A 13,101-nucleotide genomic window follows, 5' to 3' on the forward strand; every position below is an offset into this window, starting at 1 on the left:
GACTTTTTTAACATACTTGTATGAACTGAGAGATAGTGGAGAAACTATTTGGCTTAGAAACTGGCATATGATAGATGCCTATGGTATACAGATCCTAAGGTGATCCCCAGTGATTCCTCATGTCTGGTATTCAGACCTTTGTAACTCTCCTCCCCTTGAGTTCAGGTGGAACTTGTGACTTTGTTCTAACCAATAGAAAGTAGCAGAGGTAATGGGATATCACGGCTGGGATTATGTTACATCACATAAGGCTTCCTTTGGCTAGCAGACACACTCCAGAGATCTCCGCTGGCTTGATGAAGTGGCCACATTGATAAATCCTATGTGGAGGGAACTGTAAGCAGCTTCTAGAAAAAGCAAGTAGCCTCTGCAGCTGAGGTTGGCCTTTAGCTTCCAGCCTCTAAGGGCCTTCAGTCCTACAGATGCAAGGAATTGAATTCTGGCGTCAAACTGAGTGAGCATGAAAGTGGGTTCTTCCACACTGAAGCCTGCAGATGAGAACACAGCTTGGCCAACACCTCGACTGCAGCCTTGTCAGACCCAGAGAAGAGGACCTTGTAAACTGCATCTGGACTCTTGACTCATAGGAACTGTGGGATAATAAATGTGTGCTGTTCAAAGGCACTAAATTTGTTATACAGCAAAAGAAAACGACTACAGTGCTCAACAAATATAAATGGTTTGAAATGCAAATGAGGTTAGGGCTACTGTCTAATAGCCTTCTTTCTTAAAAAACTTTTTTTAAATGTTTATTTTTAAGAGAGAGACAGACAGACAGACTGACAGAATGTGAACAGGGGAGGGGCAGAGAGAGAGGGACACACAGAATCAGAAGCAGACTCCAGGCTCTGAGCTGTCAGCACAGAGCTTGACAGACAGCACAGAGCCCGATGCAAGGCTTGAACTCACAAACCATGAATTCATGACCTGAGACAAAGTCAGACGCTTACCCAACTGGGCTACCCAGGCGCCCCTAATAGCCTTCTTTCTGACTGTCCTGTTGTTTCTGGAGTGTTTAGCCCCTGCCCGACCTCATCTGGTTTGGTACAAGAGATTCTGATTGGTTTTTCCACCTGTCTTAGGATGATTTTTTTTCTTAAGACTTTATTTTTAAGTCACTTCTATACCCAACATTGGAATCGAACTCATAACTCCAAGAGTCTCATGCTCTACTATGCTCTACCGACTGAACTAGCCAAGCTTCCCAATGATGGTTTTTAGTGTGCAATGTAGAGAGCTTCTGGTTTTTCTGCTCAGCATCCATTTGCCCCTGATTTAGTAACAGTATCCACTTCTTTGGGCGGGGGGGACTGTCTCTCCCCAACTTCCAATCATAATATGCTACACTCTGGATCTAAGATGGGTACATGAACCAGGCCTGCTCACAGATTGGACCAGTTAAGGTCCTAGGACCCATGCCTGGCCAATTAGAATCTTGGTGTTTTTTCTTTTTTAGAATCTTTTTTATTAAAAAAAAAATTATTACTATTTTAAATTGACTCCATGCCCAATGTGGGGTTGGAACTCACAACCCTGAGATCAAAAGTCCTATGCTCTTCTGACTGAGCCAGCCAGGCGGCCCAGGCTTTTGTGACTTTCAACTAGTGTTCTGACTTCTGTCTTTTAGACCTGTCTCCTAACCAATTTACAAGTGACCCCATCATTTCTTCCAATCTTTGAGTGAGAAAAATATGTTTAGAGTCAGCAACGGATTCTAGACAATACTGTACTAACTACTTTGTAGGGGTGTCTCTAATCAATACCACCTTCTAAATCTTTATGGTTGTAGTCACCAAAGTTCTTCTTCTCTGGATTAGTGTTTCTTTTATTTTTTAAATATTTATTTATTCTTCAGAGAGAGGAGGACAGGGCACGAGTGGGGGAAGGGGAAGAGAGAGAGGGGGACACAGAATCCAATGCAGGCTCCAGGCTCTGAGCTGTCAGCCCAGAGCTCAATGTGGGGCTTGAATTCATGAACCATGAGATCATGACCTGAACCAAAGTTGGACACTTAACCAACTGAGCCATCCAGGGGCCCTGCAAATTAATGTTTCTGTTGGAAGCATATTCACTAAACTCTTAGGACAGGTTCTTCCTTCAGATGATGTGGCTATACCACATAGTTTTAAAATGTTTGTATCTGTGTTTCTTTCACAATCTTGTCACAGTAGTAAAAATCTAGGATATATTTTTGACCCCCTTGAAATTTCACTTATAGGCTTTGCCTAGTTAAATATACACAAGAATAATTATGAAGCCAATTCAATTTCCCCCCTAATCTTTAAGAGCATATAAAGAAGTATTTAAAAAAAAAAAAAAAACCTTTCAATTGGCCCTAGGAAAACTTTGTCTTAAAATTTTTTTTTATTAATAAACTTTACTTTTTAGAGTAGGTTTAAGTTCAGAGCAAAATTGATTGGAAAGTACAGAAAATTCCCAAAACCCTCTGTCCTCCTCCCACAAACAATATCCCCCACTGTCAACATCTCCCACCACAGTGTCACATTTGTTTTAATCGATGAACCCACGTTGACACATCATTATCTCCCAAAGTCCATAGTTTACATTGCAGTTCACTCTTCCTGTTGTGCAATTTGTGGATTTGGACAAGCATGTAATGACATGTATTTACCCTTAAAGTATCATACAGAGTAGTTTGCCCTAAAAATCCTCTCTGCTCTACCTATCACCCCTAATCCCTGACAACCACTGCTCTTTCTTCTATTCCCATAGTGTTGCCTTTCCAGAATGTCACATAAATGGAATCATATAGGATATAGACTTTTTAGATTGGCTTCTTTCACTTAGTAACATGCATGTCATGTGTTGATAGCTAATGTCTTTTTAGCATTGAATAATATTCCATTATCTTAAAATTTTTTTTAAATGTTTATTTATTTTTGAGAGAGAGAGAGAGAAAGAAAGAGCACAAGCAGGGGAGGGACAGAGAGAGAGAGGAAGACACACAATCTGAAGCAGGCTCCAGGCTCTGAGTGTTAGCAAAGAGCCCCACTCGGGGCTCAAACTCATGAACCATGGGATCATGACCTGAGCCGAAGTTGGATGCTTTCAGTCATTATCTTTGAATGCTTGTTAATTTTCTGAGAAAGAGAGAGAGACAGACAGACAGAGGGTGAGTGAGGGAGGGGCAGAGAGAGAGAGAGAGAGAGAGACATAGAATCCAAGGAAGCTTCCACGCTCTGAGCTGTCAGCACAGAGCTCGACCCCACAATCAAGGGAATGAGAAGAGAAGCTAGTTAGGAAAAAATATTTGTGAAAGACTCATCTGATAAAGGACTGTTGTTCAAATTATACAAAGAACCTACAAACCGTGAGATCATGACCTGAGCCGAAGTGTGACCCTTAACCAACTGAGCCACTCAGACGGACCTCCCCCCCCCCCACTTCATTACCTTAATGTACCATGGTTTATTTGCCCACTGAAGGACATTTTCGTTGCTTCCAAGTTTTGGCAATTATAAGTAAAGCTGTTCTAAACATTGATATGCGGGGTTTTGTGTAGATGTACATTTGGGTAAATAACAAGGAGCATGATTGCTGGATCAAGTGGTAAAAATATTTAGTGTTGTCAGGGCGCCTGGGTGGCTTAGTTGGTTAAATGTCCGACTTTCGCTTAGGTCATGATCTTGCAGTTCGTGGGTTCGAGCCCCGTGTCGGGCTCTGTGCTGACTGCCAGCTCAGAGCCTGGAGCCTGTTTCAGAGTTTGTGATCCCTCTCTCTCAGACCCTCCCCTGCTCATGCTGTCTCTCTCTCTCTCCTAGAAATAAATAAAACATTAAAAAATTAAAAAAAAAAAGAATATTTAGTTTTGTAAGAAGCTGCCAAACTGTCCTCAAAAGTGACTGTACCATTTTGTATTTCAACTAGCAATAAATGAGAGTTCCTGTGGCTTCACATGTCACCAACACTTAGTGTTTATGTTATAGATTTTAATCATTTTAATAGGCATGTAGTGGTAACTCTTTGTTGCTTTTATTTGCAATTCTTAATGACATATGATGCTGACATCTTTACTTGACATCCATACATTTTCTTTGGTGAGGTGGCTGTTCAGTTCTTTTGTCCAATTTAAAAATCAGATTGTCAGTTTTCTTATTGTTGAATTCTAAGTTCTTTGTATAATTTAGACAACAGTCTTTTATCAGATGAGTCTTTTGCAAATATTTTCTCCTGGTAACTAGCTTCTCTTCTCATTCCCTTGATTAAAGTAATTTTAAGGAGGGACGCCTGGGTGATTCAGTCCGTTAGTGAGTTAGTGATCTCGCAGTTAGTGAGTTCAAGTTCTGCATTGGGCTCTGTGCTGAACTCAGAGCTCTGTCTCTCAAAAATAAACATTAAACAAAAAATTTTTTAAAAATAAAAAATAAGTTAAAAAAAGTATAAAGTAATTTTAAGGAGTATAAGTAGTAACATTTGTGTATAACTCAATTGATCCAAAGAAATTTTGAGGTAGTCTAAATGTTTAGCATGAATATTTAATAAAAACCAGTGTTTATGTGTATGATTCTTAGTATTGCTTTTTAACAATTTTTATTTTCAAATAATCTCTAGACCCCCATAAGACTTGCCCCCATGATTCTGAGATCAAGAGTCAGATACTCTGCTGACTGAGGTATCCAGGTGCCCTGATACTCAGTATTATTTAATGTGTTTCTCTTAAGCTGGAAGTAATGTTATTCCCATAATTTAATGTAACATTACTATATTTTCTTCTGATTTTTAGGTTATGTATAGAGATAGGCCACAGAAATATTTTAAGTTTTAATGAATAATATATGTGCCTCAAACAACATATTAAATATTAAAACTATGTTAAGGAACACCTGGGTGGCTCAGTTGGTTGAGCGTCTGACTTCAGCTCAGGTCATGAACTCATAGCTCATGAATTCAAGCCCCATGTTGGGCTCTGTGCTGACAGCTCAGAGAGCCTGGAGCCTGCTTCAGATTCTGTGTCTCCCTCTCTCTCTCTGCCCCTGCCCCACTCCCACTCTGTCTTTCTCCGTCTCTCAAAAACAAATAAAAATATTTTAAAAATTAAAAAAAAAAACTGTTAAAGAAAATAGCACATTCAGGGGACCTGGTGGCTCAGTTGTTTAAGTGTCCAAACCTTGGTTTTGGCTCAGATCATGATCTCATGGCTTCGTGGACTTGAGCCCCATATTGGGCTCTGGGCTGGTGGCATGGAACCTGCTTGGGATCCTCTCTCTCTCCCTCTCTCTCTGCCTCTCCCCCACTTGCACTGTCTCTGTCTCTCTCAAAATAAATAAATAAACTTAAAAAACAAAGAAAATAGCACTTTCACAAGTGCAACCCAATTGTTTAAATAGAAGGCCAGCCCCACTTAAATAGATGATATACATAGCAATACCATGCTGTAAACATTGTTTTGAAAATGTGTGATGCAATGCGCTGTTCACATTAAATTCATATAATTATATGCTATTACATAAGAAGAACATTTCATTGAAACAAGCAACAGATAATTATTTAGTGTGTTTATTCACATGTATAAAAGTGTCTGGATTTAAGGAAATCCATTAAAGCCAAAATATAATTAAGGCTATAAGAAAAATGTGCATTTAAAACAATGGTTTGAAGATGGAAGGTATCGGTATATGTCATACGTGTTCCTAAATGCCACATAGATAGGATCTACAAAAGACTCTAGTTTTTAAGGGGCACCTGGGTGGCTCAGTCGGTTAAAAGCCTCTGACTTCAGCTCAGGTCATGATCTCACGGTCCGTGGGTTTGAGCCCCGCGTCGGGCTCTGTGCTGACAGCTAGCTCAGAGCCTGGAACCTGCTTCGGATTCTGTGTCTCCCTGTCTTTCTGATCCTCCCCTGCTCACGCTGTCTCTATCTCTCTCTCGAAAACAAACATTTAAAAAATTTTAGAATGTCTGTAATTCTTAAAAACTAGAGTCTTTTTTTTTTTTTTTAATTTCTGAGAGAGAGGGAGAGAGAGACAGCGTGAGCAGGGGAGGGTCAGAAAGACAGGGAGACACAGAATCCGAAGCAGGCTCCAGGCTCTGAGCTAGCTGTCAGCACAGAGCCTGACATGCGCCTCGAACCCACAGGCCGTGAGATCATGACCTGAGCTGAAGTCAGATGCTTAACCGACTGAGCCATCCAGGCGCCCCAAGAATTACAGAAATTCTAGACACTCCAACAGTATAAATGCCATACACAATATTTCCAAGCAAAAAAATATAAAAATAGAATTCATATTCAATTAGAACAAAAACAGTATAGATAATATAAAATTAAACTTTTGAGCAGCACTAACAAACCTTTTCTTATAAATAAATTCTCTTATATAGGAGAAGTATACACACACATAAATTATCTGAGAGGTAGAAAACTTGATTTGAATTTTACAAGCTAATGGGAAACCAAAGATAAAGAGGACACTGTTGCTCTAGTTTTTATAGTTTCAAGAGTTTTTACCCCACTCTGTATTCACTTAGAGGGTACAATGTTGTTTTTCAAATTTTATTTATTTATTTTGAGGGGGAGAGAGAGAGAGAGAGCGCGCGCACACACAAGTGGGGGAGGGGCAGAGGGAGAGAGAAAAAGAATCCCACATACACTCCACAGGGTCAGCACAGAGCCTGATGCTGGGCTTAGTCCCACAGACTGAGAGAGATCATGACCTGAGCTGAAATCAAGAGTCAGACACTTAACCAACTAGGCCATGCAGGCGCTCCTATTATTATTTTTTTTAATGTTTATTTATTTTGAGAGAGAGTAAGAGAGAGAGAGGCACTTGTGTGCACATCTGAACAATTGGGGGAGAGGCAGAGAGAGGAAGAGAGAGAATCCCAAGTAGGTTCCATGGTCAACACAGAGCCCAACACAAGGCTTGATCCATGACCATGAGACCACAGTCTGAGCTGAAATCAAGAGTTAGATGCCACCCAGGTGCCCTATCAGAAGGTACATTATTAAATGCAAAATTTGACACAGTTTGTGCTCTTTGATTTTTTTCATTTGGAAAACAAAAAGAATATTCTGTGTAGAATTATATATCCTACTGAAGGTATTACCTTATAAATGCATACTTGTCTTTTTTCTTGTCCAGTTCCTTTTTATACCCGTATTCCATCATTTCCTGATTGTAATGGAGGAGCTGTAATGATCTAGTTAAAAACAAACTTTATTTCAAAGTTTTTTAAAAATTTATTTAAGTAATTTCTACACCCCACATGGTGCTTTAATTCACAACCCCAAGATCAAGAGTCCCATGCTCTTCCAACTGAGTCATCCAGGTGCCCCTTAATACAAACCTTATTTCAAAATAGATTTAATGGTTAACACTAATCAGTTGCTTGGGAAAGAAGCACAAACAAAACAGATCAAACATAAAAATCCACCACCAAAAGTACAAGAATGCAGACTGCTGAAAGAGAGAAATATATGTCAATAATTTTATATTAAGATATTTTCCTTTCTATCATTATAAGCATTCACCAGTTATGGAATTAATATACAATCTTATATTAGTTACAGGTGTACAACATATGTTCAACAATTCTGTACATTATTCAGTGCTCACCATAGTAAAGGTAAGTCACCATTTGTCACCAAACAACATTTTAAATACTATTGACTATATTTCCTATGCTATACTTTTCATTCCTGTCACTTATGTATTTTATAACTAGAAGTTTATACCTTTTAATCCCTTTTATCTGTTTCATCCCATCTTCCCACCCACCTCCCCTCTGGCAACCATCAGTTTGTTCTCTGCATTTAAGGGTCTGTTTGTTCATTTTGTTTGTTTCTCAGATTCTACCTATAAGTGAAATCATATGGTATTTGTCTTTCTCTGTGTGATTTCTTTAGCATAATACCCTCTAGGTCCATCCATGTTGACTTAAGTAGCAAGATCTCATTCTTTTTTAATGGCTGAGTGATGTTCCATTATATGTATGCCACATCATCTTTATCCATCTCTTGATGGACACTAGTGTTGCTTCCATATCTTGGCTATTGTAAACAATATTGCAATGAAACATAGAGGTATCTTTTTGAATTAGCATTTTCATTTTCTTTGGGTAAATACACAGTAGTAGAATTACTGGATCATAAGGTTTTCTATTTTTACTTTTTTGAGGAACCTCCGTACTCTTTTCTACAGTGTCTGCACTAATTTACATTCCCCACCAATAGTGCATGAAGTTCCTTTTTTTCTACATCCTTGCCAATACTTGTTATTTCTTATTTTTTTTGATACTAGCCGTTCTGACAAATATAAGGTGATAGCACATTGTGGTTTTGATTTGCATTTCCCTGATGACTAGAGATGTTGAGCATCTTTTCATGTGTCTGTTTGCCATCTGTATGTCTTCTTTGGGAAAATGTCTATTCAGTTCTTCTGCCTACTTTTAAATTGGATTGTTTGTTCAGTGTCACTTGTATAAGCTATTTATATATTTTGGATATTAACTCCTTATTGGATATATCATTTGCAAATATCTTCCATTCAGCGAGTTGTCTTTTTGTTTTGTTGATGGTTTCCCTTGCGGTACAGAAGTGTTTTCTTTTGGCATTGTCTCATACCGCATTTTCCTTTATATAAAGCATTATGAGCTCAACATTGGATGTTTTACAAATACCACTGATTTCGCAACCTTAATGATGAATTCTAGATTAATTCAAGTTAGAGCAACAGTTTTACTCTAAATGATAGAAAACACATCTAGGCTACTACTGGGAGAAAGGGGTTGTCATAGTTTCTGAAAGTCAGCTTTATAATTAGACTCTTGTGTGTCAGTGGTAGTAAACAAGTTCAAGGACTATTTCAAATCATGATTCAATAAGAGATAATCATATCTTCTATTTTTTTCTTTTAAAAGTTTATTTATTTGAATAATCTGTATACCCAATGTGGAGGTTGAATTTATGACCCCAAGATTAAGAGTGGCATGCTCCTCTGACTGAGCCAGCCAAGTGCTTATTTTTCTATTCATCTTCTATTCATCTTCTATTCATCTATCTTATATTTCTATTCATCCTAAGAAATACTTGTGTGAGAATACCTACACATATATGTACTATATGTACCTATATATGTTTATGTAAATATGACAAATGCTTATAAATTTCTCATACAGACTTAGTATTAATAAGATCCCTGTTTTTCATAATTTGAGACAATGCAATTCTATACATACACATATATGTACTTATATACATTTACGTATATATGACAAATGGTCATAAATTTTGCATACAGACCTAGAATTAATAAGATCCCTGTTCTTTGTAATTTGAGACAGCATAATTCTATAGGTATGAAATGGGCCTGGAAAAGTGTGCTTGCCCCTTCTAAGCCTAGCTTTCACCAGCATGTTAGATTTAGGGCAAGTTATCCTTCTATACCTCAGTCTGACTGCTACAAAATGAACAAAGTAGAGTTTTCCTCTTTAAAGAAAATTAAAATAAGGGCAAAGTGCAAAGTTACATCAGAAAAGTACTTATGCAAAGTCAAGGTATGACTAATGGTAATTTTTTTTTAAAGTAATCTCTACACCCAATGTGGGCCTCAAACTCATGACCTCCAGATCAAGAGTTGCATGCTTTACTAACTAAGCCAGCCAGGTGCCCCATAATGGTAAAAATTTTATAGGTGATGTAGGAGGCTTTGAAAAGACTAATTTTGGGGTACCTGGCTGGCTCAGTCTGTGGAGTATGTGACTCTTGATCTCAGGGTTGTGAGTTCAAGCCCCACATTGGGTGTGGAACCTACTTAAAGATTAAAATAATTTTTTAAGGCTACTTTTCCTGGGGTGCCTGGCTGGCTCAGTTTGTGGAGCATATGACTGTTGATCTTGGGGCTGTGAGTTAGAACCCCACATTGCATGTAGAGATTATTACTTAAAAATAAAATCTTTAAAAATTTAAAAACTTAAAAAACTACTTTTCTTAATTATATCTAAATTTTGCTAGCTGATTTCTTTGTGCCAAGCAACTGAAGAGACCCCAAAATCTAGAAGGATAAAGTGGTTGGCAGTCTGAAATTATTAAGGTCTTGCTTGTATCTGCCTTAAGATCATGTTGTCTTAAAAGAGAGACATATACACTCACACACATATTGTAATGATAACTTATACTTTGTAAACATTTAATTGGAAGGAATTACCAAATACATGTGGGTTTTAGTCTCACTTCTGTGAGAATAAAAATTATAAAACAAAATACAATTTTACACGTGGTCTTAAATAATTGGAAAATGCAATGCCTAGCAAAACAAAAAGAACAGGATTTTCTATTTTATCTCTCAGGAGTATGTTATTTGAGTTCCTGCAAAGAGAAAACAAATTCACATCTACATCCACACCCACTTACATAAATGTGTGTAAACACACTCACTCCAGAGGTTTATAGCTTATATTCTACTACAGTCTTAAGGAAGACTAGTCATATCTACAATTAGAGGAGGAGACAAAAAGTACAGGTTAAAACGATTACTTATGGTGTTTTGGGTCCAAACATTAAGAGGTACAAGGGGTTGCTGATAACTTTAGTCAGTATTATTATTTTTTAAAGGTTATTTTATTTTTTTTAATGTTTCTTTTTGAGAGAGAGAGAGCACAAGCAGGGGAGGGGCAGAGAGAGAGGGGGACAGAGGATCCAAAACAGGCTTCGTGCTGAAAGCAGGGAGCCTGATGTGGGGCTCAAACCCACAAACTGTGAGATCACAACCTGAACCAAAGTCAGACACTCAAATGACTGAGCCACCCAGGCGCTCCTAGTCAGCATTATTTTAATAGCAGAAAAGTAAATTAATTTTTCTAGGTTCTCAAACTGTTATTTATAAACTTCAACACATTTTCAAGATAAACAATTATATATAGCTATATATAGATAATTTAGCAATGAAAATGGATGTGTCTACTTGCCAGTAGTATGGGCAACTTTATCAAGTGCTAGTCACTCCTATATTTGAAGCCTGTGTATTTATTTGATAATATTACAGCTCTTACAAATCCTTGCCATTGCAACCCTGTACCCTCTGAAGAACTAACTCCCTAGCAAGTGATTTTTTTTTTAATGACTTACCCTACTCCCCATAACAAAACATGACTGACAGTAATTGTTAACAACTAAAACCTACAAAATATGGTTCAATGCTATGCAATTATTTAAAATGTAAAACCCGGTGATTATATTAAGGCCACCAATTTATACTGAAGTATCAAATTTTGTAAAGTATTTCCAACCAAAAAGAAATCCTAATAAATGGTGAGTCCAACATGCTGACTTTGGATAATCTACTGATCAGAAATTCTTTTTTTTATATTCAACACAAGAAATCTATAACCTTTATCTATACAAAGGATAGTTTACCAGTTCTAGCTATGGCATCCATAACACAGAGTTTTTGAACCATTAAAATAAACAAAAAGTGCTCTCTTCTTTACTGCAAGGACATGGAGTCAAAGTTTCTTATCAAGCTGAAAATGATCAAGTTCAGGTCCAAGATGCCAACATAACTTCTGCAGTGTCATACACATGCTTATTCTTTCTTTGCTCCTTAGAGTTTGTCATAAGGGCTGATATGACATGTCTCTTTGGTGCAGGGAAAACGAACCATTCAAATAACATGAATGTCCTATACCACCACAATGGGCTTAGTGAGATGGGAGCGACATAGACTTTTTAAATGCTCGAAACCCTTTTGCTGGCCCAGAATATGGTGGCGGTGGGGAAACATTGTGTTTTCTGGTTAGTGCCACTGCCTGTTCATAAGAAGGTAATCCTGTGTCTTCCATGGAAGGTAGTGATGGAGTCAAGGCAGCCTCCTCAGGTCTTCTGAAAATGATGGAGGGAGTGGGTCGGCCCCTTCTTACATAGGTAGCTGAAGAACTAAACAGAGAGACTGTGGTTACATCTAGAAAGCCAGAATTTTTAGGTTAAAATGGCAATATTAAAAAACCCAACTGACTATTCTGATGAAAGTTGATCAAAAGCTTATCAAAAGTTGAACTTTTCATAAAAGTTGTTGTTATTAATATAACAGTTTTTTCTTACACATACACTTGGGTGAAAGATCAAGTGCTTTGGAGTCAGATGTGGGTATGAAACTGGATCCTATCATTTCATAGCTACGTGACCAAAGGCTAGTTACCTAACTCAGTTTCCTCCTCAATAAAACGTGGATAATAATAGCTGCCTCAACAGAGTTGTTTTGTGGGGATTCAGAAAGATGTCGTATTTAAAATATCTACGCAGTATCTGAAATACTATAATAAGGGCTCAAAACATCTTAAGTCCCTTTTTCTCCCACTCCTGACTGAGAACATTCTCAAAATATGGTGCGAAATCAAATTCTTTCTTGTTGAAAGGCAGCATTACTCCTTTCAGCCAAGGGAAGTGATGTCACCAGAATAATCACAACAGGTGATGTGTGTCCCTCTCTGCAGCAGGTCCATCCCTCCTAAACAGCACTTCTGTCATATCCTTCTCTGCAAAAGTGTAACCTGCAGCCTACTTTCCAGAGTCAAATTCAACTGCTATGCCTTTTTAGAGCCTCCCTTATTCTGGCCTCACCTTATTTTTTACAGCTTTTTGCTCTTGCCAAAGTACTATGTGCAATGAATTCTGTCCTGCCTCTGTGCTTTCACTAGTGTTGTTTGCTTTCTTGGATTATTGTCTTTTCCACACTCCATTGACCTAAGACCAACAATTTTTAAAAAATATGGCCTAGTTCAAGCCCCACCATTTTCACAAAACTTTGTCAGCTACACCAGCCAATGAAAACTGACATGCAACACATGGTTTTGAACCTTTGTTTTCCCTTCTCACTACTGAATTACCAATTATTTAGTAAATTTATGTTTAGACTATGAAGTGGGCTGTCCATAAAGCACTTGTGAGTAAATTAAGTTCCTAGAGCTATGGCTGATAAGGTAGTTAGAATTAACATATAATCCGGGGCACCCGGGTGGCTTAGTCGGTTAAGCGTCCGACTTTCGCTTAGGTCATGATCTCGCGGTTCGTGGGTTCGAGCCCCGCGTCGGGCTCTGTGCTGACTGCCAGCTCAGAGCCTGGAGCCTGTTTCAGAGTCTGTGTCTCCC

At 38.1% G+C, this 13,101-nt stretch overlaps 1 protein-coding gene and 1 long non-coding RNA gene across 6 annotated transcripts in view; one reads left to right on the forward strand and one right to left on the reverse strand.

Moving 5' to 3' along the window:
- The window catches only part of LOC120232580, a 36,941-nt gene that overhangs the window by 15,259 nt on the left and 8,581 nt on the right, over positions 1-13,101 (forward strand). The gene's annotated exons all lie outside the window — the stretch shown is intronic.
- The window catches only part of PRRG4 (proline rich and Gla domain 4), an 18,854-nt gene continuing 16,495 nt past the window's right edge, over positions 10,743-13,101 (reverse strand). For all 5 annotated transcript variants that reach the window (XM_039233388.1, XM_039233383.1, XM_039233387.1 and 2 more), the window contains exon 6: positions 10,743-11,890. In XM_039233388.1, coding sequence (XP_039089319.1) covers positions 11,656-11,890 — 235 coding nt within the window. In that variant the 3' untranslated portion in view covers positions 10,743-11,655. The remainder of the gene's footprint in view (positions 11,891-13,101) is intronic.

The sequence above is a fragment of the Hyaena hyaena genome, unplaced genomic scaffold (genome assembly GCF_003009895.1).
Source record: "Hyaena hyaena isolate Hyena2069 unplaced genomic scaffold, ASM300989v1 scaffold_74, whole genome shotgun sequence".
Taxonomy (NCBI): Eukaryota; Metazoa; Chordata; class Mammalia; order Carnivora; family Hyaenidae; genus Hyaena; species Hyaena hyaena.